This window comes from Aquila chrysaetos, chromosome Z, assembly GCF_900496995.4.
Source record: "Aquila chrysaetos chrysaetos chromosome Z, bAquChr1.4, whole genome shotgun sequence".
In the NCBI taxonomy this organism is placed as follows: domain Eukaryota; kingdom Metazoa; phylum Chordata; class Aves; order Accipitriformes; family Accipitridae; genus Aquila; species Aquila chrysaetos.
Window position 1 is genome coordinate 81,488,672 of NC_044030.1, and position 25,128 is coordinate 81,513,799.

At 38.6% G+C, this 25,128-nt stretch overlaps 1 protein-coding gene across 2 annotated transcripts in view; it reads left to right on the top strand.

Annotated features, from left to right (window-relative positions):
- Positions 1 to 1,082: 1,082 nt before the first annotated feature.
- The window catches only part of PIK3C3 (phosphatidylinositol 3-kinase catalytic subunit type 3), an 81,432-nt gene continuing 57,386 nt past the window's right edge, over positions 1,083 to 25,128 (top strand). The window contains exons 1-12 of one of the 2 annotated variants that reach the window (XM_030004229.2): positions 1,083 to 1,274; positions 3,048 to 3,236; positions 3,750 to 3,893; positions 6,147 to 6,276; positions 12,290 to 12,376; positions 14,514 to 14,609; positions 20,643 to 20,714; positions 21,152 to 21,241; positions 21,833 to 21,937; positions 22,420 to 22,512; positions 23,163 to 23,348; positions 24,687 to 24,841. In XM_030004229.2, the coding sequence (XP_029860089.1) occupies positions 1,207 to 1,274; positions 3,048 to 3,236; positions 3,750 to 3,893; positions 6,147 to 6,276; positions 12,290 to 12,376; positions 14,514 to 14,609; positions 20,643 to 20,714; positions 21,152 to 21,241; positions 21,833 to 21,937; positions 22,420 to 22,512; positions 23,163 to 23,348; positions 24,687 to 24,841 (1,415 nt within the window). In that variant the 5' untranslated portion in view covers positions 1,083 to 1,206. The remainder of the gene's footprint in view (positions 1,275 to 3,047; positions 3,237 to 3,749; positions 3,894 to 6,146; positions 6,277 to 12,289; positions 12,377 to 14,513; positions 14,610 to 20,642; positions 20,715 to 21,151; positions 21,242 to 21,832; positions 21,938 to 22,419; positions 22,513 to 23,162; positions 23,349 to 24,686; positions 24,842 to 25,128) is intronic. The other variant, XM_030004230.2, reaches the window with a different exon arrangement.

The following is a 25,128-nucleotide window of genomic DNA, read 5'->3' on the forward strand; positions in this document are numbered from 1 at the left end:
ACAGCGAGCTACATTAAAACAGCACTTTTTATACTTTTGTTCAGCAGTGCTGAGAAGTTCAGCGGCTGTGGTGGATCATAAACCATGAACCTCCTCTTTAGGCAGCCCCGGCTGCTTTGCCTACATAGGCAGAATAAGTGTAGGATAGTAATGACGTGTGTATTTTTGTCACTTAAAAGTGGCTGCAATCCTTAATAACCCTTGAAACACTAAGTATTGTTTAAAATCATGTTATTATTTACAATATGTAAGTTGTGGGTGATTTTTGGTTGCCTGTGTCACATGTAGAGTCGTTCTGTACTTCGATTTTACAATTTTGTTTTCTGTTAGGTGATGACCACTGATCACCTAGTGCTGCTGACAGCTGAGACTTCAGGAAAAAAATAACAAATGAGCAAAAAATACTCCCAAAGTAAGTGTGGTGAGACTTCTGATAAAATCACCATGATGAATTCAGCGATCAGCCTGCAATGTCCACGTCCTGCACAGTGTTCACTGCATGGTGGTAGAAGACAACTGCCATTTCTACTGGGCCTTCTTCAGAGCTGTCAGCAACATAAAGCAAGAATCATTAATTCTAAAATTACCCACCGTGTGACTACCCCTGGAAAAATGTAAGGTGTACAGTCCGTAAGCCTCACAGAAGTAGCACCTGCCTTCCAGGGCACAGAAAGGTTTTGGAGATGAGGGATTTGTCTGCAGCGTGAAGAATCGCAGCCTGAGAAGACAGCGTGAAATCTAGGTAAACTGCTGGAAAACCGAGCAAGAGTCAGAGCCCTGAAACCTTCAGACACCTCACCCTGGAAGCTGCTGCCGCGCCGCCCAGCCCTCTCCGCCCTCAAGTGGGGCAGGCAGCCATCTCGCACCCAGCTGGAGCAGCGGCCATCTTGCCATGCCTCTCCCGGAAGCGGCCATCTTGCGTGCCGTACAGCCGGCAGCAGCCATGGTGGTGAGGGAGACGTGGGCGCAACCCTCTCGGGGCCGCCCGCTCGGCTGACTCAGGCCTGGCGGCCATCTTGGTAAAGGGCCGCTCTAGCGGGAGGCGGTGGCGTCCCGGCTCCTTCCTCCCTTCAGCAAGATGGCGGCGGCGCATGCTCAGAGGGGGGCGGCGCGGAGGGCCCAGGCGGCGCGGCGCTCATGCCCGCGGGCTGTTGTGGTGGAGGGCTCGGGCGCCGCTGAGGCGGCGGGCGGGGACCGGCGGCAGCCATGGGCGAGACCGAGAAGCTTTGTTATGTTTATAGCTGCGACCTGGACATCAACGTGCAGCTGAAGATGTGAGTGAGGGGCTGTGTGGGAAGCGGCCCGGCCCCTGCCGGTTTGGGGGAGGCTGGGCTGCCCGCTCACCGGAGCTGCGCTGGGTCCCGAAGCCTGGCTTCCCCGCGGGAGTCCGGTTACGGGGCGGTGCTGGCTCTGTGTCCCCTCGCCGGCACCGGGAGCCCCTGGATGCCGCCGCCTGTTTCCCTCAGGGCTCCGGGCCGGGCGGAGGCAGCGCGGCCGTGTCGGCGTCCCCTCAGCCCCGCCGCCGAGCGGTGCCGTGGGGAGGGGACGGGCAAGGGACCGCGGCGGCAGCAGGGCCGGGGTTGTCAGCTTTGCCCTAAACGCCTTAGAAACGTTCGTGGCCTTGGGTCCCGCGGTGCAGGACCGTGCTTCAAGGAAAAGGTTGGTTGTCAGTTCAGCTCTGATGTCTGTGATAACATTTCACCTGCTGGTGTCACAGCTCACCCCTCAGTGTTAGGGGAAGGAGGTGAACTGGGGACACTCTTTCCTACTTGTTTACGTGCTCCTTTGAGAGCAAGTTGCTCTTAGTCGGCTTCTTTGTTGTAGACAGATCCAGGTGCTGCAACATGTAAGTATGTTCCTAACTGGGTATGTGTAAGCACTGTTCTTGAAGCTGGTGTTATCACACGCTGATGTATTTGCTGGTTAATTTTGAAGTTTGGGATTTTTCTGCATCACAGCAATGGGATGTTTACATTTGCATAGGAGAGACGTGGCTGGCTCTAAAATGTATACCTGGTGTTGCTACGTTGCACTTTTTTTGAAAACTAACTTGGGGAAGCTTATTCGGGGGTTGTTTAACTTCTGAATGGAAGATGATACCTGAAGTCAGATGCATGTGTTCTTTTTGCTAATTCATTCTGCCAAACAAAAATATAACTAGGATTTTGTGTGTGTGTGTGTGTGCATCAGAGTGTATGTCGTCCTGGAATGTGCTGTGCTAGTTTCTTGCAAGAAACTTGTTCATCTACTCTGAAGTGTTCTTGTGGTACTGATAGATTTTTTTTTTTTTTTTTTTTTTTTTTTTTTTCCCCTGGAAGATTGATTGTATATGTTTTCCCATCACCACCACAATTTCTTTTTTGTTTTCACATGTGCATCCACAGTTAGATATTTAATATGCATGATTGTTTTCATCGTGGTATAGCTGAGGCCTGAGAAATTCCATCAGTTTAACGCCAGCACTCTGCAAATTGTTGCAGGGCTTCAATGAAGTTTGATTTGAACAGTCTGCTTAGTTGAGCTTTGATTTGTTGTTGATTTGAGAGACGACTGGCATTCAAAGCCAGTCATACGTTTCACATTTCATACAGTTTAAAACTAAGGCTCTTCTTATCATGTTGTGGTTTTTTTTTCCAAATAGTATTTGAGCACATGTGATCTGGTGTTTGGTTTGGTTTTTTTTAATAGCATCATATGTTATCTCATTGTTGCCCTGCTTAAGGTACCTCATTTGATCCTGTCTGAGAATCTGCAGGTTGTACTAGAAGAAGTTATCTCCATTGAAAAGGCAAACAAGTAATTCTTCCCTTGTCTGCTTCCCCCCCCCGCCCTTCCCCAATGAGCATAGGAATAAATTTTGTATTTGTTCACCATTTCGCATCCTGAGTTCCTCTCTGATATTTGGATTTCACTACCGGCTAGTAATGCAAAGTGAGGATAGCCTCAGTACTGGGTAATCTAAATATAAGCTATGGAAATAGAATAGGATTTTTATTGTGGATGAAATAAATTCTGGTTTGTTTATTTCCCCCCCCCCCCCCCCGCAGAGGAAGTCTGGAAGGGAAAAGAGAACAGAAGAGTTACAAAGCTCTCTTAGAAGATCCAATGCTGAAGTTCTCAGGACTGTATCAAGAAACTTGCTCTGACTTGTATGTAACTTGTCAGGTGTTTGCAGAAGGGAAGCCTCTTGCTCTACCAGTTAGAACTTCCTACAAGGCTTTTAGCACTAGGTGGAAGTAAGTGACTGGCTTTTATTTCGTATTCCTCTTAGTTACTGGGGCATCAAGTTATATAAATAAATTTGTATGGTTTTTATTTCTGTCAGAAGGGTTTGTTTTCTATTGTCTTCCTCAAATAACTTACGTTTCTTCAAGTCTCTGTATGGTTATTAAGTGTTACCCTGACAGCACAAACCCAACCTTTTTGTGTAATGGGTAAGTGATAAAATTGTTACTTGCGTGTTTGGGCATGGCTCACTACTTAACTTCTGGGGCCTCAACTAGCAAGTTTTCATACTATTTACTGGACAGACTGATCTTTGGTATTTAGTCTCAAGCCAGAGTATTTCTCCTTTGGTCTCTAGCCTTTTAATCATGCTCAAGACAAGTATTTGAATGGTTAAAGCCCACAGGAAAATAGTCCATCTGCTCTTAGAAATTCATATTCTAGGAGAATCTGGGTTGTATAAACTAATACAGAGTAACTTGAATTCTAAAGCTTTATAACTAATAAAAAGTGTTTCTCTGCAGCTGGAATGAGTGGCTGAAACTGCCTGTGAAGTATCCGGACTTGCCTCGCAATGCACAAGTGGCTCTGACCATCTGGGATGTATATGGACCCGGTAAAGCAGTTCCTGTGGGAGGAACAACAGTCTCGCTCTTTGGGAAATATGGGTATACTGCTTTTTCTTCTGTGATACAGATTTGAAGCTTACTTGTGAATAGTAAGGTAGCAGTGGTTATGAGGGTTTTTTTTAATTTATTTTTTTAAACCAAGTTAACAGTTCCATGTTTGCAAAATCAGATACGTAGATGATTTATTTACTCTATTTCCTCCTGACTGTAACTTCATACATGCTACAGTGTTGTAAAAAAAAGTCTTCTCTTGTATAACACCAAAATTTATGCTTTTTTTTTTTTAAAATCTGTAATCTTGGATTTTAAGGTAGCAAATGCTGAAATCACTTAATATTTATACTTTTGTAATGCATGGATGCCAGTACTGATAACTTAACGTAATTGATTTAATTGGCTTGCAATTGGGCTGTTAATATTATTTAGGAGGAATAAAGTATAACTCAGTAAATCAGGAGTTTTCAAAATTAATAATCTGTGATCCAATAGAGGGTGAGTTTAGTAAATTTGTGGATGATAACACTAAGATGGGAAGGATTACAGGTGTGCTGTAAGGTGAACAATACATCAAAAAGATCTTGACTAAGTGCAGAGGGGACTGAAAAAAAAATAGGATGCAGTTTAAGGAAAAGTATGAGGCGCTGGTACTTTTTGCAATTGATTGTAGCCAAATACAGAATGGAGAGCAGCTGCCCAAGAAAACAGAGGAAAAGATTTGTGTTTTGGAGTGAATCTTAAGTTTTTCATGATTCAGCATGGTGGTGCTCTTGGGAAATGTGTGAACAACATTGAATATATGAACAGTTTAGAAGTATGTGCATCTGGGACAATGTTGTATCCTCTATACTTGTCCACTTGTCTGGGATATGTTCAGTTCTATATAACTGACTTTAAGCAAGTTACCGACTACTGGGAGTCTAAGGGAGTCCATATCATTGAACTTCTAGCAAATAGGTGTGATGGAGGAGGAATGAAGACTAGTGAGGCTGAAGAAAAGACTGTAGGAACACTTTTCTAGTATGTAGGTAGCGCTGGAAAATGGGGAGAAATAGCCTTTTTTGTCTTGTCAGTGGATAAGAAGTAATAAGGCTAAACTGAAGTGCAGGAAAAGTTTAGGTTAACATTAGGAAAGCTGTTCTAGTGATGCTTGAATGCAGAAAATGACTGTAGAGAGAGCTTGTGTCTGTCACTGAAGATACTGCTTTGACAAAAAGATTGACATTGTCTTAGGGCAGAAAATTGAACTGGATCAGTTGGGCTATGTCCCAAAGACTGCTGGTAGTTTTTAAAGCATTAGAGCATAGCTCCTGGAAAAAGATACAATATTTATAAATGAAATTTACTTTTATTTCCGGCATGAGGGGCCTGGGGGAAGTAGACAGACAGAAAGAAACAAATAATTGTGGAATTTTGTTTTTGCTTGTAAATGCAAACCCTTATAGTAGTATTCCAGAAATTGATGTGTAAATTCAAGGTCAGATGGTCTGGTCCTTCTAGCTGGTTTTCTCACTTTTAATGGTTGACTTTTTGAAGTGTTCCTTCCAGTTACATTTACCTGAAGTTGTTAGAGTTAAGTGATCAGCTCTTATTGGCAAAAGTAATGCACTTGATTTCTTGGAGCATTTTTTATAGGTGGATCAGCACAAATATGCAAGGGAAGCAGGGTTTTGCAGAGAAAAGATGTGGTCAGTTACCCTGCAAAGTTCTGTTCACTGCACAGTTTCAATTACTAATTCAATTTCAAGCATAGATGGAGAAAATGGTGTGTTGAGGGTTGTGTGGGGTTTTTTTTGGTGGTGGGTGTTTTTTGGGTTTTTTTTTGGCAGCTCAGAAGGCTGCTTTATATCAGTTGACCTTCAAGTGAAACTTAGGTAGTTTTTTAGTTGATTTCTTTTCAGACTGGCAGACCTAAAGTCAGTATTAGAATTTGCAAGTCAAGAGGAATACTTTCTGCTTCATTACAAATAATAAAAATATGAAGGTCAAGCTCTGTCCTCAGTTTGCATTTGTACCACCCCACTGACTTTGGGAATTACCCATTTTTCTTCCACTTGCCAAATAAGTTATCTCAGACTTACTCATTTTCTTCTAAACTCCATGTGCCAATAAAAATGAAGGCCGTAGAGGGCACAAGGTGCAAGGCACTTTGCAGTTCAGTTAAATTATGCATGGCAGTGCATGTTTGCGGGTTTGGCCAAGGAAGCTACTTCATTGCAGCTGCTGCTGCACTTTGATTCGTAACAGCTGTATTATTTTGAATGTACTGAAGTGATTCTGCGTTTTTCCCTGCAGTATGTTTCGTCAAGGTATGCATGATTTGAAAGTCTGGCCCAATGTAGAAGCTGATGGCTCGGAGCCCACCAAAACTCCTGGGAGAACCAGCAGCACAGTCTCTGAAGATCAAATGAGCCGCTTGGCAAAGGTAATGGAATAGCAAGTAAGCTTTAAGATGTATGTGAAAAGTTTGCGCTTTCACTGGAGTGAAATTAAGACAGGCTTTAATGAAGACAGGTGTCTTGTGTTGTTTTCTCATGTGAAAGCTGTCTTCCTTTGTTTGTTTAGATATTTCACAGATTTATACAAATGAGTAATATAGATCATGCTCATTTGCTTGTGAAGTATTTATTAAAAGGGGACATATAAATACCTTTTAATATACATAGCATTCTGTTGTAACAACTTAACATCCTAATTCTTTGTAAAGAATGAAAATACGAAGATGCCTTGAAGATGCTTGAAGCCAAAATTCCATCAGGTTCAGTAAGAGCAGCTCCTGACAGTAACTTGTGAGGACAGCCTAGTTTCTTTCAGTAGCCATCCTTTAGATTTAAGGCTGTCTGGTGTAGTGTTCAGATGTGTATGACATACCTCTACATTAGAAAGAATTTGAGTAGAACTGCGAAAATTAAACAAAGTTTCATCCATTTAAGCTCATGAATATGTGTGTATATTAGTATTTTCTTCTCCCAGCTTGATGGCAGAGTGTTTTTTTGGCATCAAAACTACTTCTGGAATTGATCAGTAAATGTTAGTTCTTGAACTGTTTTACTAGCAGATCTTTCTCATTCTTCAGGTGAGCTTACCCCAAGCTTGCCAAATTGTTCAGCTCATTTACCCAGTGTACTTTCTTCTTAATCTTGGTCTCCTAGTTTTCATCCTCACCTTTGTGCAACTCCCAGTGAAAGATGGGTCCAGTGCCATAAATACGTTCATTTTCTCATCTAGAGATTTATCACAGCAATAAACTAACTTTCATTTAGGGTCTCTCTTTTATTAGTCTAGTTCACCTTGAATTTATAATGGGAAACTCATTGAAGCTTTTTGCCAGTGGTGGAGCCCCATTTCTTGATCATAGTAGAATAAATTGCCTTTAGCCTAAGGAAGCTTTGTAGACAGACACTAAATATCAAGGCTTGTTTATAGTTCATCAAACAGTTACATGATGTAGGCAGTGGGTCTCTGAGAACGGGTTTTTAGAGTGTAAGCCTTCCCTTTCATGTTAGTTCTGTTATGCAAATATGACCATGTCCTACCAGTGTTTTTTCTCTTCTTCCCTTCACTCCCTTATGCTCCCTAGCTCAAGAAATACAAATAATGTAGAGTATTTCAGTCTTAAAATACCTGGGTCTGTTCTAGACCGTTCTTTTGGCATATGGGAGATGAGGGCTCAAAGCCTCTGAGGAAGAGGAGGGAATTCTCCTTTCACATCCCAGTTGAGAGTCCTGGTAATGGCTAATGAAATGCTAATAACATCGCTGCCATCATTCTTCTCTCCTGAAAGCTGTTTTCGGAGATACTAATTTCTGAAAGATGAGAGTGTTTTCACTGATACTTTGTTGTGTTCATTTATAAAAACATTTTACCAGCAGATGCTAGCGAAGTGAATAGGGTTTCTGGGTAGCATGTCTATGAGAGCTTTCATTTGCACAGCTGTTTACACAGCAGATGAGGTTCTTGTGATGTATCACTCCTAAATAGCCATTGTTTGAGCACAGTCAGCTTCAGTTTTTCTATGACTTACTCCTCAGTTGCTGAATGTCTCCTGATGCTACTGTATGTGCAGGTATATTTAAATACTGGTAAGAGGAGCAGGACTAATTAAATACAAGATGAGTTTGTGTGGACTTTGTTATTCTTAGTTTTTTTTCTGTTTATTGCACAGACTTACCATTTATAAGTGTCATGCTACTGATTGATGTCTCATACCAGAGGCCAAATTAGAGTCCTCCAGATAATAAGTAACTTTTGAGAAGAGCTTGCTGAAGGACCTTTTCTCCATCTAAAAGATAACTTTTTATTTTCTTGACATGCTTCTGAGTTTGTGTGGTATTTATTATTATAGGGAATTTGTATAAAATCAATGACTGGCTGCTGGAGGAGTTGCATCCTTTTACCTTAAATAATTGATACTATGGCAAGTCTCTCATTTCATGTTGAAGTGCCATATGGTTGTGCTCTTACAAAACACATGGATGTTGATTGTAAAATTGCTACTGATGAAAAAGCCATGGCTTTCCATCCTCAGGGTCATTGTGAATGCAGATTCTTCCTGTACTAAGGAATATTAATGGGAAGAGTGTGGAATACCTTAGCACGCTCAAATATTAATGACATTAAGATGTTTCCCCAATGAGTGTTGTGTTAATTTATTCTACTTAAACAAAAAGTACTCTTAAGTTCTTTTTGATCCATTCATTTCCCTCACACCTGCTGCTGGCTGAATGAAATTAGATAATAACAATGGTGAGATAGTATCTAAAAGGATGCCTCTTATTTAGTAGCAGAAGATGAATGCTTCTTTCCCTGAAGGGAATGCACTAGCTTCTCTCTTATTTTAAGCTTTAAATATTAATCCAAGAGAACGGTTCTTCATGTGTGTATATATATATGCCTACAGATCTTCTGGGTCTTGTATGCAGGCCTAACTAGTTGCTCTATTATGACTTTTTTCCTCTCTACAAGGGAGGTTTGCAGGTTTAAGAGATTAATAATTTTCCTCTAAAACATACAGAATGACTTTTTTTTATTCTCTAGTGCAGTGAACAAGAAAATGAACTAAGAATTTGTGACCAAGATATCTAAATAACTTTCTTTTGCCAAAGCTTTGATTAAGTGCTCTCCTAAATCTGTGTATCAATGCTGGATGTGAATATGTGGTAGTCGGACAATTTTGATGCATTGGTTCAAGGTAGTGGAAATAAGAGGGCTACCTTGAGTAAGAAAAAATACTTTTGTTAGATTAAAAAAAAAAAAGGCAGGGAGTAATTTATAAGTGGCTAAAATGGTGGACGTGTAACGGTAAGGAATTTCTTCATTGTTGAGAAAGCGAAGACCTTTTCTGTGAACTAGGTAGGACATTTGTGAATGTGTTTAAGTGATCATGTCCAGCCTGTCTGGAACAGCATTTTGGGTTATAACTGATCTGTGTGTTGCTGGTTCTCTACCTTTGAAATATATTATAAAGTCACATAGGAGGCAAAGGCCAAGTCTTGTATTATCCTGTTAGTACAGTCCTGGCGCATTTTGTCTCTGTAATAATGCTGAGATAAAATTTGATGAACTGGCTGCAGAATATAACGTAAGATATCAAAAAGTTATTACTATATTGTGCTCCTGTTTACAATCCTGCTGATAAGTTGAAAGAACTGAAAGACTGGTTATACTCAGCATCCTGAAACGTTAGTAAGGATTATACTTTGCCGCCTCCCCCTGCCCTTCCTTTTCCTTTTGTACTGTTAAGTTTCTGAAGTTTATTGAAGCTAATCTGAAGATTAGCTGTCCCAGAGTTTACTGGAGACAAAACAAATGAAAAAAAGTCCTTTCTATATACTGAATGGAGTTAATTAATTCTTAGAAGTTGCAGTGGTCTTCCAAAGTTTGCATCAAAATCTTATTACTTCTGTCAAGCTATACTGTGGTCTAGAGCTTAAAGAAACGTTAGGTGAATCAGCTGCTTTAAGCGAACAGTATCATAGTCGTTATGGGATTGTGGTTTTGTGTTTCATGGAATGAGTTCAGGACAAAGGGCATCAGATTCTCATGGCTGATGTACTATTTAATGCTTCTTGAAATGGCCAGTTACTAGCAAATCTGGAAATAAGTCTAGTTTTTAAAAAAGGCAGGATTTTACTCCCAGCAGAATAGCTTTTTGACTGCTTTTTAAATTGTGACTGCTTTTAATTAGTCCTTTACTTTGGTGGAGCCACTAACTATAGTTGAGGATTAATATTCAGTGGAAAAATTTAAATCTCATCACTAGTAGACTTAGTAGGAACCAAGAATTAGAAAAGGTGAATTAGATAACATATCTGAGAAATGAGCAAGTATTGGCATTCAGAGCTAAACATCATGCTTGCTTTCATAAGTAATCGCCTTAAAATTTAATTCAGATCTTGAGAGGGTGCAGAGGCCATGGTGTGGGCTGTAGTGTATTCCAACTCTTACTGACATAAACTGTTTCCAAGAAAACTAAATTAATTGGGAGGTTTTTTTCCTGCTTAGAAGTGGGAACCAGTATCCAAACCTGTTAGACCATAACACCAAATTAAACTCTAGGGAGGTGAATAAGAGAAAAAAAAACCCCAATGACCTTGTCTTAAACAGCAAGAAGTCACTTTGTGGAAAGTGAACAAGCAAGATGGTTTGTTGTTGTTGGATATGAAAGGACAGTTGATCAAGGTGTTAAAAGACAAGGATTAAATGCTTACCAGCTGATCTTTGACAGATCAGTTCCACTGATACACGAACACCTGCAGGGAGACTGCAGAACACTGAAATTTCATTTCATTAATGGCTTTAATGGCTGTTTATAGTCTTCTGGAGACTAGATGATTATTTGCCTGTTATCTCAGCATTACTTCTAAGAGATGTAAAAAGCTATGTGATTCTGCATAATTTCTGAAGCTTGGCTTCTTGAGAGTTTGTCATGTATGAATTCTCCAGGTCAGTCAGGATCTGTACCTGGACGTGAAGTTGATGCTCCTTCCAGAGTATATCATGATGGGGTATGTATTTAGCCTAGGTCATCCTTGGTGTGCAATAATACTTGTGCCCATACTGCTAAGACATCAGTTTACTGGGGATTTGAGTGAGAATAGTGAAACAGTATTACTGGTGCAAACTCTTAACCTTTTTTTCTTCACAGTGATTTTTTTTTTTTTTCTCCTATCTATAGTGGTGAGCTACTGAAAGTCTCGTGCAGGTATCTGACAAGCTATGCAACCTAGACAACTCCCAGCATATTGCAAGTGTTAAGTCTTCTGTGTCTTTTTTTTTGTAGTAACCTGATCTTTTTTTTGTAGTAACCTCATCTCCAGTTCTGTATGGAAGAAGCAGGCTGTTGTGTTCTCCTGCATACAATACCTTCCATTCATATGCTCTCCTAGTTCTCCTTGTATATTGCCTGTCCCCTAGCTGTCAGCTGGGCAAGAAATGGCAGTTGGTGTGACTCTGCGGCCTGTTCAAATTTAAATGCTCATGGGTCGGCAGGGTGAGCACAGAACAAAGCTGGTGGAGTATTAGTTGTAACCCTTCCCTTAATAGGAATAATTTTGAGGGTCTCTTCACTGGCCATTTTCTAGACAGTGATTTCTTTGAAACATGAAAGAACTTGAAGTCTTCTAGTTCCTTTGCATCTCTTCTTGCATGCTGCAAGAATCACTGTTTTTTTGAGGAACACTTGTGATTTCTTAGGAGCCAAAAAGATGATTTTTGTTCATATTTGTGTGGTGGTCTGCTGAATTTTTCATAAATTATTGTGTGTCAGTGCATCTGAAACTGCAGGTAGTATGGCTTATATCTTGCTTATCTGCTCTTCCACTCTTCTAATGTTAGGTAGTCTTTTAAACAACTCAACTTCCTTGCTATTAGTACAGCAATATGTAGATGTAGGAGTAAAACTTTTAACTGCTTTTCAGGTGACTAAAAAGAAAGGGAGAACAAGCTGTCTATGGTTTGCTGTAAGCATTCAGCTGACCTTTTGCGGTGTGTAAGTCCTGGTCTGAAAACTTGTTTAGGTAAGGCTAACAAGGGCAGAAATACTCAATTTGGATAGTTTTTGAAATATCTTCTTTTTCTTTGGCTTGGTAAGTTTTACTATATGAAACTTAGTAACACAAAAAATTAAATATATTTGTTACGTGACTTTGCTTAAAAAAAAAAAGGGTCCTGTTTTTAATGTGTTAAAAATGCAAAGGTGATGTGCTTGGAAAATGGTTTTGGTCTTTGCCTTGACTGGGGTTTTAGATAGTAGAACTGCTTTTATGGCATGGCTTAGCTGTTTACAAGCATCTACTGTGTGTGTACTGTACAAGCATTTTTTTCCAGTTCCTTTATTTTTTCCCCTGATTTCACGTTAGTGTCTCTGTTAAATTGTAACTTTGATATTCTTCTTGCTGTGAGCAATTTAAATGTTACCATTGTGGTTTTTTGTGCAGCTCACCAAGTCTCATCGGCAAGGTCACATGGTGAAAGTGGATTGGCTGGACAGACTGACATTTAGAGAAATAGAAATGATCAATGAGGTAGGTCATCATGCATCACGGTTGTAATTTATATTTTTTTGGATCTTGCTAATACGGAACCTTTGCTTGGTTAGGGGACTAAGTTGAAGTACTTGTCCTATTTTTCTTCAGCTGTCAGTGTATATGATAAAAGGAAAAAAAATTCTTGTAAGCTTCCAAAGTTGATTTTACTTTGGCCATAATGAGACTCATAGAATCACAGAATAGTTTTTGTTGGAAGAGACCTTTAAAGGCCATCTAATCCAGCCCCCATGCAATGAGCAGGGACATCTTCAACTAGATGAGGTTGCTCAGAGCCCCGTCCAAGCTGACCTTGAATGTTTCCAGGGATGGGGCATCGACCACCTCTCTGGGCAAACCTGTTCCAGTGTTTCACCACCGTCATCGTAAAAAATTTCTTCCTTTTATCTACTCTGAATATACCCCCTTTTAGCTTAAAACCATTACCCCTTGTCCTATTGCTACAGGTCCTACTAAAATGTCTGTCCCCATCTTTCTTATAAGCCCCCTTTAAGTGCTGAAAGGCCACAATCAGGTCTCCCCAGAGCCTTCTCTTCTCCAGGCTGAACAACTCCAACTCTCTCAGCCTGTCCTCATAGGAGAGGTGTTCCATCCCTCTGATCATTTTTGTGGCCCTCCTCTGGACTCACTCCAACAGGTCCATGTCTTTTCCTGTGCTGAGGACCCCAGAGCTGGACGCAGTACTGCAGGTGGGGTCTCACCAGAGCGAAGTAGAGGGGCAGAATCACCTCCCTTGACCTGCTGGCCATGCTTCTGTTAATGTAGCCCTGGATACGGTTGGTTTTCTGGGCTGCGAGTGCACATTGCCAGCTCATGTCCAGCTTTTCATCCACAAGAATAATCAGCTGTCTTACAAGTTTTCAGCTTTAATTGAACTTGAACATGAAAGACAGGACTTATTAATAATTTGGAATAGCTTTGAACAAATGCTGTTAGGTATGACTAGCTTAACTCTAGGATTTAGATTGTGATGGGAAGCTTTTTGGCATACAGTCGGTTCCTTGGTTTTGAGACCTGTCCAGCTTTATTGTTTTTGATTTTGGGTGCTGAGGAAAAACTCTTGTAAGATTTGAATGAATATTTAAAAAAAAAATAAAAATCCAGTAGTTAAATATCTGAATGAGGTGTTAACCCTCATTGAGCAAAATCACCTCCAAACTGTGAACTGATTATACTCATCTTGCACAACAGAACTCTGTTATTTTCTGCTTTGCGCTCTGAGATTTTTGTTGTCTTATTTATAATTAGATCTCTGGGAATCATATTCTTTTTGAAGTTAAATTTGTGCTTTTATAAACCTTTATGAATTTTTTTTTTTTTTTTTTTAGCAGTCAGCCTATCCCACCCCTTTTTTTTTCCCCCCTTCCCTTTCTGTAAAAATACAGAAAACTAAAAATGCCTGATTCCTAGAGCTGTGCAGTTAAGTTCAGAACCACTGTCTGTGCTGGAAAGTCAGTCCACTATTAATGCATAAAATGAACTTGAGTTGCTCATTATTAAAGGCGATGCTTATTTTTTTATTAAATTTATGTTCCTTGTGGTGGCTATGTATAACTTCTTTCTTGTTTCCCACCTAGATTTTAAAATTCTAAGCACTTTTGCTAGGTAAAGCATTTCAGAAATGCATACATGAGCAAATCTTCCTCCAAAGGTGAATGAGCTGCAAATCTAATCTCATAGTCCGTGTTTAATATGTCTCTTTCATGGTGTTATTTAAAAAAGTGTCTTCTGGTTTTTGACTCTGACATGCGTAATTGTGTGTAATGATTTAAAAAAAAAGCAAACACAAAACATGCGGTTGTCATCTGGTTATTCTTCACTGCCGTTTTTCAGACCTTCAGCCCACAGTCGCAAGCCACTGAAAACAATGGGATTTTATCTGTTAAATGTGGGTGTTTATCATGAAGTAGGAATGTGAGCAAGTAAGAATATCAGGAAGAAGGTGATATGGCTTCAAGTAGTGCCATGAAATGATTAACTGAATAATTGCTACAACAACTGATAATCTAATTAATCAGTTACGGCACAAAGGAAGTAAGGTAATTGCTGTAGTGAGAATGCTGAAGATTGATGCACTTTAATGTATGATGCACATCTGTGGTGGTTCTCTTCTCAGAGGGAAAAACGAAGTTCTAATTTTATGTACCTGATGATTGAATTCCGTTGCGTCAAGTGTGATGATAAAGAATATGGAATAGTTTACTACGAAAAGGTATGTGCCTTGCAGGCTTTATGGTCGTCTTTAAAAAGCAACATATGCACCTAAAATGGATGGGGTTTTCTGCTGAGGTGAAATATTCTGCTGCAGGATAGTGGCAGACAGCTGTCAGTGGCAACTGTTTATGTACGTACAAATCAAGTAGTACAGATGCAACAAGATTGCAGAAGTCAATCATTTGTGTAATACAGTTCGAGATTACAGAATTTAATAAGTGTGAGTGATTAAAAACTTTTTGATTTGTGGTTCCTTCAGTCCTCCAGTAGTACTTTCAGAGTAGCTGTCTGTAAAATTATGTCTTATATCAGGAAGAAATGTACCTGTATTGATTGGTAACTTAACTCTTACAAAGTTGTTAAAACTTTGCACAGGAGCTCTGCTGGTGAACTTTTTATCTAAAATGAACAAATGTAAAAGTTCAGTCTTCCATGCTGAAAATGCTTTGGAAGTCATTTAAGTGAAAGACTTCTGGATTGGAATGTCTTGCATCTTTTCTTCCTGTTTACAAAACAGATCTCCAAAGCAGTGCCTTCAGTGTTTTGTATGAGTTCAAACATAATGGAAAAAAGGATTAACAGTGAGCTTAACAGACATCAGTGTGGCACTGGAAGGCATTATCAGTACTTTTATGGACCTCTGTATTGTGGAAAGACCTACTGAAATAGAAAAAGCAGTGTATCTCTAATCTGGTTTCAAAAAAAATTTGTCATTAATTGCCTCTTAAAATTTTCAGCATGTTTAGATTCATAAGAAGTCAGGAAGTTACTGAATAATACAGCTTTATGGGAAAGAGAAGGTACAAGAAGAGGCTGGAGTCCTGTTGAGATCAGAGACACTAACTTTAAGAGCATCTATTCTGAGAGCTTAAAAAAAAAAATCTAACTCGGTATGCAAAATGTTAATACAATGGAAAACAGATTACAAGTATTTCTATGTATGTGACAACACTACCAGTTGATCTGGACAGAAGAAGTGTGATCTAACTTAAGATTCTTGAAGAAGGTAGTGAAAAATACAGTAATAAATTGCAAAAAGCAGGATTTCACAAAAAAAAAAAAAAAAATCTGAGAAGGCATGGATCAGAATCTACCTCAACTGTATGATATGGTGCAAGTTAAGGCTTGTGAGTGTTTGAAAAAGAACTGTTTATATGCTATTAATCTAGCCCTTTGAATTAAGGTGTTATTGAATATCTGAAACTATTAATAGTAGTCTTGGCACTAATTTTAATAGAGATGCCTCTATAAAAGAAGCTGTTATGATTGTTTTTCAAATTGCTGTAGTCATAAAAAAAATGAGTGGCTGTTTAAGAAATTTTCGAAGCCCTTGTAAGAGCTGTGTCTTGCAAACAAGATATAAGCATAATGCATGCAGATGTCCACGCTCTATCCACATATCCCATATAGTGGTAGCTGCCTTTGTGATGCTTATGGAGGAAATAGGAGTTCCACTTGGCACTTAGTGTCTCCTCCTGCACTCTGAGGCAGGGGTGTGTTTTGGGGGAGGGAGTTTCCTGGGGTTTTTTTGGTGTGGTTTTTTGTTGTTGTTTGGTTTGGTTTTGTCTTTGTGGTTGTTTGGGGGGGAGGGGGGAGTTGGTGGTTTGATTTTGGGGTTTTTGGGGGGGGGGGGGGGGCGGGTTTGGTTTTTTTCAGTGGTGGTGTGGTTTGGGTTTGGGGGTTTTTGGGGGGGTAATTTTGGTGAAACTGTGCCTTAGGCAGATGTCTTGGTTAGCTCTTTAGCATTTCTTTTTGCAGACTGTAGTTGACAATGAGACCTCTCCACACTTTTCCAAGTCTTTTTCCCTTTAGAATAGCTTGTTTCATAGTGCTCCTATACACTTATCCTAGAAGCAGCTATTGTAGAGGACCTTACTGTTACAAAACTCCCTTGTGTTACAAATCAGAATGAAACCTATGATGTGTCAAATTCCTCCAATAAACTAAATAAAGTTACTTCTGTGGAAATCAAGGAAATACTTTTCTGGAGATCATAATAGAGTATGATCAAAATATTGAAACATTTTACTAACCCATTAGCTTTTTTCATTAGAATGTGCTGTACTTTTTTTCACAGGTGCAAACTGATGAGCATGGCTACTGTGTGGCTGTGTGTCCTCTTGGCTCTTATATTTTTATAGTTCTGTGTGATGTTCCTAGAAATGATTTTTCTCCCTCACCTCCAGAAACCTACCATTATAGATTAATTACTCCTGATTTAAATGCACAGCTTTTTTTGTCATCATTATGGTTTTACATATGTGCAAGGTGCAGGAAAGAAGATTAAGACTTGAAGCGTGCCTCTTGCTTTTAATAGATGTTTCTGAAACATATTAAAAGTGCATGGAACAAAATAACTATGAATTGGCTGCTCTTGTGGAAATAAAGTAATTGAATGTGTAATAGTACATATTAAAGCTATAACTAAGTGCAGTTTGAGGGATTTGTTGTTATGAAATAGCTTTTCAACAAGTTCTTGACCCTTTTCTGGCAGCAGTAGGAAACGGTACATAAATTAGTGCCTGTCTTCTCAGTTTTGTCATGCTTCCAATTACAGTGTACAGTATATGTATCCAGCATCACCAATCCAGTATATTGAGTCTAATGAAAGTAGGTTCTGTTGTCACCTGCCTGTGACCGATAGTCGAAGTGGAGATTACTTGTCACAGTTTTGTTGATAAATTTGTTTTCAAGTGTTTACGAAGAACTAGCCTGTTAAACAGTGGCTGATAGAATTTGAGATTCTTTGACTCAACATTCAATTACAATGAAGTGAAGTGGCAGTGGCTCTTTCCGTGTTCTCTGTTAAATTAATTTTAATACAGCATTCAAGACGTGAAGTATAGCAGTCTGCTAGTAATGAGAGCATTGCTTCTGATTCTTCATTTAGGTAAAAACTCAGTGTGACTTTCCAAGTGCAAATAACACCAGCATTTACCATTTATGTGGTTTCATGCAGGTTTCAAGTGAAACCTTAGTTTGAATAAATAAATTGATTTGCACTGCTGCATCCAGTTCATTTAGGAAAAAAAAAAAGTAGTCTTGATTATCAGAGCCTTTTTCATGGCTTGAAAGAAAGAAAAAAGTAGTGTCTACAGCACTGGGTGTCCATTTACTTTTTGTGGGGGAGAAGTTGGATCCCATTGGTGTTACTTGAAATGACGTTTTGGCTAAAGAATAAGATAAATAGAACTTCCTTGTTTATTGATGTTGTGAAACTAATTTTCAGGAAAGTGCAGAAGAACGTTGCTGCTTCAGAAAATTCTGCATATTTTGTTGACTTTCTTAAATGAACTCTAATATTTATATTAAAGTAACACACACTGACCTTAACATAGTGAAATACCTCTAAAGCTTTGCAACATAGTAGTTTAAAGTAAGTTAATGCTGTTCAGTACTGATGTTGCTTTTGTTTCCCAGTGGCAAAATAGCAGGTCATCTCAGGTTGTGGCTGTGCTATGAATGAATGCTTGGCAAAACTTGGTTTCATAGCAAGTTTTGGTTGAAGCTTAAAGCATTGTTCTAAAATGCAACGAAACGCTTGGAATAGAATTTTCCTAGTGCTTGAGCTAAGTAACTAGAGCTTTTCAGCTTGGCTTTTCAGCATAATCTAACTGCATTTGAGAAGAGGCGTTTAAAGAACAGTCATTACAATATTTCTTTTGAAAGGCTAAAAAAAAAAAGATGCCAGCAATGAGTTTAGAAATCATTCTTTTAACACTAGTCTTGGAAAAAATGTGCAATCTTTGTTTTAGAGGGTATTATAAACATTTTGACATGAGGCACTGGAAGGCTTCGCACTTTTGTGCTTTTGTCATTCTCATCCTAATAAGTTCTGAGTTGGTAATAGCTGTCACAGGCTTTTGATTGTGGGGTAGGTGCTCCATTTTTACCAGCCTAAAAGCTTTGTCAGACTTTCGTTTTACAGCTATTTTATCTGAATGTTTTCATTGAGAGAAAGATGTAGTAGTATGGGTGTTATTACTAATCCCTAGAGAATCCGCATGGGGTATGGATGTTATAAATGCCTCTGTAGGAGTTTGAAGATTTATAAGTTGCTAGTGAATCCACTCCTGTGTCAAGTTTTTCCTACAGTGCTTTTATGTGAAGGGTCTAAACAGAGTGGAAACTTGTTTGTCAGTGGGGCATTGGTAATCCTTGGTTGTTTTATAAAGGTCAATTCAGATTGCAGCCTTATGGTTTTGATTAGGAAGATAACTAATTAGTAGATAGAAATTGGTGTGTCATCTCTTGTCATCAGAAGTGTTTATTTTCAGAAGGATTTCCCCCCCCAACCAATCTCATTGTTTTTTATGTAATATGGCTTTGTAAAACTAGTATAACATGATCTGAAAGCTCTGTCTGTTGAGATGGCAAAGGTTTTAGTCCAATGCTAGCGCTGATCTGTCAGTGTGGCTCTACTCACTTCAGTCTACTGTTATGGTGATGCAGTAGTATTTTGTTATAATAGAAATACTTTGGAAATACAATTAATTATATACAATTAGGTTAAAGCTAAGTTCGTTATTTAGGCAGTATGATTTTTAAAACAGAGAAACTGTAAGCAAATGTACTCTTTGTCCTCTTCAGTGTTTGCATGTGTACTTTTTTTAAAGACTACTGGGAAAAGCAATCCTGCTCGTGTTCTGGGACCATCATCAGCCACAGCCAGATTGTATGTGTATTTCCTTTAACTAGGAATGATGTGTGTGTAGTTACTGTCATTATTTTGACAGTAAAATCATTACTTCAGAAAGGCATAAGACACTAATAAATGTAATAGAAGTGTCTTCCTGAACGTGCATTTCAATAATAAGAGATCTTTTACTGTAGTCAGCAACACAAAATTTATGTGGCTGGAAAAAAATGTTTCTCCTGCAAGGTTAATGGCAATTTTAACTCCTGTGTCTTGTTGGTGACGACTGATTCTTTTCTTCCCCTTGATACAAGCACCTCCCTTCTTTGAAAGTTACCTCTGAAAAGTATAAAAGCAAAATCATCCCAAGAGGCATATGTGATTGGAAAAGCAGGAGGGGGGGGGGGCGGGGAAGGAGGGTGGCGACAGAAGCAAACCTGAGCAAGTTATCTCAAAACTTACATTATTGAGGGAAATGTTGATATGTTGAAAAAACTTCATTCTGAGCTGAAATTTACTCCAAAATAAATGAGAACAAACTAAGTATAAATATAGCATAGCTCGTATTATGCTGGTGTTGTCTTGTTGCTTTTTCTGTTTTACTGTTTTATACTGTCTCTTAAATGAAATGTTCTTCCGTAGATTGTGTCAATTAATGCTTAGTTACACTTCTAAGGTAAAAAAAAAAACCAAACTGAACTGCTGGGTGTCACTGAAAGAGGGAAACGGAGTTGCTGTTTTTGTCATGTGGTGGCAGGCTTTGTATTTTTTTGTTCCTTCTGCCTGGTTGAAACAGGAAACTTTTAGCTTCTCCCTTCCCTTATTTATGCAGCAGCAGCTTAGACTGCCCTGAAGAAAACTAGCAGGCTCCTGTTGTACTGCTCTAGAGTAGCACACCATGAACTTCTAGAAGAGACTGTCATGCTCCATGTGGAACCTGTGATAGATGGGCACACATATGTCTTCCTAAATTTGTCTGTGTTGAACTGTTAGGAGATATTTTCTGCAACATGGTTGTTATTTCTAGGAAATTACTTGTTTTCAGTGGAAATACGGACCCTGATTTGGTTTTGTTTTGTGCTTCCAGAGGACACATGTAATGATAATGCAAAATTTCTCCACTTACCTGTGTGCCAGCATGGTAATGAGTTGCCAAGCTGTGTCTCATCACATGAACTTTCATCTGTCTTGCCACCTTGTTTATCATCTGGCAAAAACTAATAAGAAAAAGAATCTATTTCTTATTTTCTGTTTTTCCCTTTATAACTTTCAAAAGTCAACAAGGTGCAGCTGCATCATTTTTTCACTGTAGTATAATTCACAATACATTAATATGACATGTTTTTTTCCTAAAACTTGAGATGTTTAATATGCCTTTAACTTTTTGTCATTCAGGATGGTGATGAGTCATCTCCAATTTTAACAAGTTCTGAAATTGTCAAGATTCCGGATCCCCAGATGTCTATGGTGAGCATGCTTCATGTAATGCAATCCGTATTATAGTATTTTTGTTGAAGTTTTGGTAAATGGAGATGAAAGCTTGCCTCTATTGCTGTCTTCAAGATTTTAAAATTCCAGTGGAAAGATATATTTGACCAGTGGAGAAATATCAGTGGGTTTGACTTTTTAAATTTTTTTTTTATTTGCTGCTGCTGCTAGATTAAAATACAAGAAGTGGTTTACTGTTTATGTTCATCTCCACCTTTCCATACCTAGTGTGCTTGCTTGTGATGTGTAGGAAAGCAGAGAAGGGGGATTGCTGGCAAAAGAGGTCAGAGGGTGGGAATATAAGGTAAGAGGGAGATGAAGAAATGAAATGTAGAGGATGGTGCAGTAACTCTTGGTCACTTCGTCTGTTAAAATATTTTCTCCCTACACTCTCTTGTATGTTGTCTTTCATGTAGACAGTTCCCAAGTACAGTTCTAGAAAAGATTTCCATTATTGTGGATGCCAATTCAGTGGGACTGGTATTGGCAGCTTTGGGAACCTTAATGTAAGTGGGCTTCTACCGGCAACACTGTTTGAGCACTGTGTAATCTAACACTGCAAGAGCAAGTCTGACAATGCTGAAAACTGCCTTGGCTGCTGAAATCTCATTGACACTGTGGCTCCTATTGTGGCTCCTACTGTTGCTAACATGGTATTAACAGTGGGAAAACTTTTTGAGATGTTTTTCTTGCATACAAAGCTTTATACTGCAAACATCATCCTAAAAAACATTTATAAAGTGTCTAGCACGTTGTGAGTGCTGTCTAAATCACAGACATGTCGACTGAAACGCTTACATTTTGCAGCAATTCACCAAAAGGCAAGGTAGGGTTTGTAAATTATGTGAAGTAGAAAACCAAAACAAAACCTCAAAATCCCCAACAACCCTCTACATATTATTGAAGGAGGTTCTTCTAAAACTACAGCAACAACAACAGCAAAAAAATCCAGAAGATGCTGTAGTTTTAGATGTGAATTTTAATTGCCATGCATTATTCAAGATACTGGTGAGTCTTTCCTAGATGGTTTCATTTCAGTAGTAATTTTCTCTGGAGTTTTAAGTATTTATGAATACTGACTTACTCTCTGCGTTTAGGAGAACTTAGTAGAAAGCAAACATCACAAGCTTGCTCGAAGTTTAAGAAGTGGACCTTCTGATCATGATCTGAAGCCTAATGCAGCTACGCGAGATCAGCTTAATGTAAGTCAGTCATATGATGGCTAAATTCAATTTTATTAGGTAGGCTGGTATTAATATATGGTGACAATTTAAGGAAAATACAGTTAATTTCAGTTTATAGAAAGTGATTAATGAAGAAATGTTAAGTGTTTCTTACAAATGCTTAGTTAGATGGGTCCAACTCAGGAGCAGAAGGTACTTGCTCATTTTTCTGTAAAGCAGTTTTGGGGTGATAAGAATGCATATTGTGCACATATCAGGTAGGTGCTAATGGTGGTCTTAAATTAACTGTGTATGTTTGCCTACACTGCCAGTTCAACCACATAACTGAAGAGCATCACCATCATAGCATGAGAACTTCGTGTTGTTGGAAAGATTTTTTGTTTGTTTCTAGCTATTTTCGTGTGTTGTCAGTGTTGTGCTTTGTCACAGTGTAGTCTGTTAACTTGTTAGTTATGCCTGTTCATGTTTTTAAACTCACTTTCTGACTATGTATCTAATAGATCATAGTGAGTTACCCACCGACAAAGCAGCTAACGTACGAGGAACAGGATCTAGTTTGGAAATTCAGATATTACCTTACTAATCAGGAGAAGGTAAGTTGAATGATTTGAGAAGACTTATTAACGCAAGAGGTGCTTCATCTGGCACTTATTCTACAATGTCCTGTCCTTGCAGAGATACAGACCTTCAGTGTCTTAGAAGCTATTCAAGATTATTTTTTCTACAATGTTACTGATTTAAAAATTAGTGACTGTAATTTTTTCTCTTAAATCATGTGAACTGTCTATTACTGCAGCAGCCTTTCTTCAAACACTTTGTCAGCTTAAAATACCAGTGTTGCCAATTTTGTCTGCAGCAAATAAAAATTATTAAAGAGTAGCTTCTTCATCCCTTTTAGACAAGGGTTAGCGTTACCAGAATAAGTAGCAGCACACCAAAAGCCCGAAGTAAATTAAATAACTAAATCCCTCAGCAGTGGCATTTTTAATGTAGTGGTAGTGGTGGTGGAGCAGTAACCATTGACTTTACATTTTACTTAGAAGATAACTCAGCTGCAGTTTTTTGGGACATACTAAAACAATTCAGTGTTGTATTGTCACTTATATCAGTAAGATTTCCCAGGTCTGTGCTTATGTAAACACAGTCTGAATCCAGTTCTACCTTAACATGAAACATTAATTTCTGAAATAATTTGTTTAGCCTGGCTTTTCACTGATGAATTGTCCAATGTCTTTCTATTTAGGCCTTGACAAAATTCTTAAAATGTGTCAACTGGGACCTACCACAGGAGGCAAAGCAAGCACTGGAGCTACTGGGCAAGTGGAAGCCCATGGATGTGGAAGACTCTCTAGAACTTCTGTCATCACACTTCACCAACCCAACGGTTCGGCGCTATGCTGTCGCCCGGCTTCAGCAGGCTGATGATGAGGTATTCATTGGTCTGTGGACACATGTGAAAGTCAGGTGGTCTCAGGATTTTTAGTCTCATTGAGTACTTGAAATGTTTGCTACTTTTTAAGGTGTTTAAGTAAAGAATAGTGATGGAAAACTAAAAAAAAAAAAATAAAAAAAAAATTCACTGTGATGCTATTTATTGTAAGCTCTCTATGGAGCAAAGTCTTCACATTATTAATTGGCACTCATTGATAATTGTCTTAGTGTGAGCAGCCAGTGATAGCTAGTTTTGTCAAACAAGGTGAAACCACCATATGTTCTCCTCAGAAACCAGTGACAAATTTTGAATGTTAACCTGCATAGAAGTGCTCTGAACTTAAATAGTCTACTAAAAGATTTCCAACAAATCCTCCTGCTAAATTGAAGCAGTATATCATCATACTCTTCTGCTCAAGAAAGTGAGTAGAGAAGCATCTGTGGAAATAAGGTGTTTCTAATTGTATACTGATTAGAATATGATGAGCTGTGATTTGTGAGTAGAGCCCACTTAATAGATGCTAATCTGTTAATTTTTAATTATTTATGTATTTAATTTTCTTTTGATGGTAAAAAAAAAATAATACTTTGAATGTATTACCATAACTCTTGAATCCGTGGCAATCAATAGAGTTTAAAATAGGGAGCATAAATGTATCAAATTTTTGCAGGCCTACTTCAATAGCTAAGGTCATACTGCTTTGACTTGAAAAATGTACCTTTTATGAAACATTTAAAGGCAACTATACAGAGCAAGTTGAATAGCAGAGGGAAAAAATTCATTATAAACAGCAAGTGATTAAAATTCTATACTTCAATCTAAAATAGATCAGATATGTGGGTTTTTTTGGATCCCCAGCTATACAAGGGATTGGAAAAAAAAAAAAAAAAAAAAAACCAGAAGAAAAATGATAGTGCATAAGAGAAGAGAGAATCTGAATTCCTGGTACCACGGTCTAAATTTTATGCTTGAATTTTTTTCTTGGAGCCACAAACTGAAAGGTTTATTTTGTGGATGCTGGAAGCAAGTAGGGCAGCTTAACTAAGGAGAACTTTAAAGTAGTAATTGCACTTAAATATTTACTTAATTAGGACTTACTACCTTTGAGTAACAAAACATTAGTAGTGTGATAATTCAGTATCTTTTGCGAGTTGAACTTCATCCTACACCAGTTTTTCTATTGTATATTGCTTGCTAGGGAGACCCCAATTTCCATTTCTTTGTAGGCCACTAAATCCAGACTGAGTTCTCTATAAAATAGAATTTTGAAAACATGGAGGCCTAGTCAGCTTTGTCTGACCCCCTCAATTCACTTTAATTTTTTTCCTCCATGAGGATTTGCTGATGTACCTGCTACAGTTAGTCCAGGCATTGAAATATGAAAACTTTGATGACATAAAGAATGGACTGGAACCTAGCAAGAGAGACAGTCAAGGTTCAATGTCAGAAAGCATGACAACATCTGGAACTAACGGTGCAGAAATAGACAGGTAAGAAACTTAGATTTCCAGTAGAAAAGCAGAAACATGTAACACTGTGAGCCCTCAAATTCTTTCTCCTTTTTAGGGACTATTGCATATTCAACATCCTATTTTATAATCTGAAGCGGTAACATTAAAAAAAAAACAAACCTGATCCCTGAGCTTTCACAGAATGTATTTCCTGACAGATAGTTTACAGAGCAAACATTCTTAATCTTGAAGTTGTGGCCTTTGACCTTACTGCACGAAAGGAAGACAACTTCTGGAGAGCAGGAAAAATGCTGGCATTGCTTCCT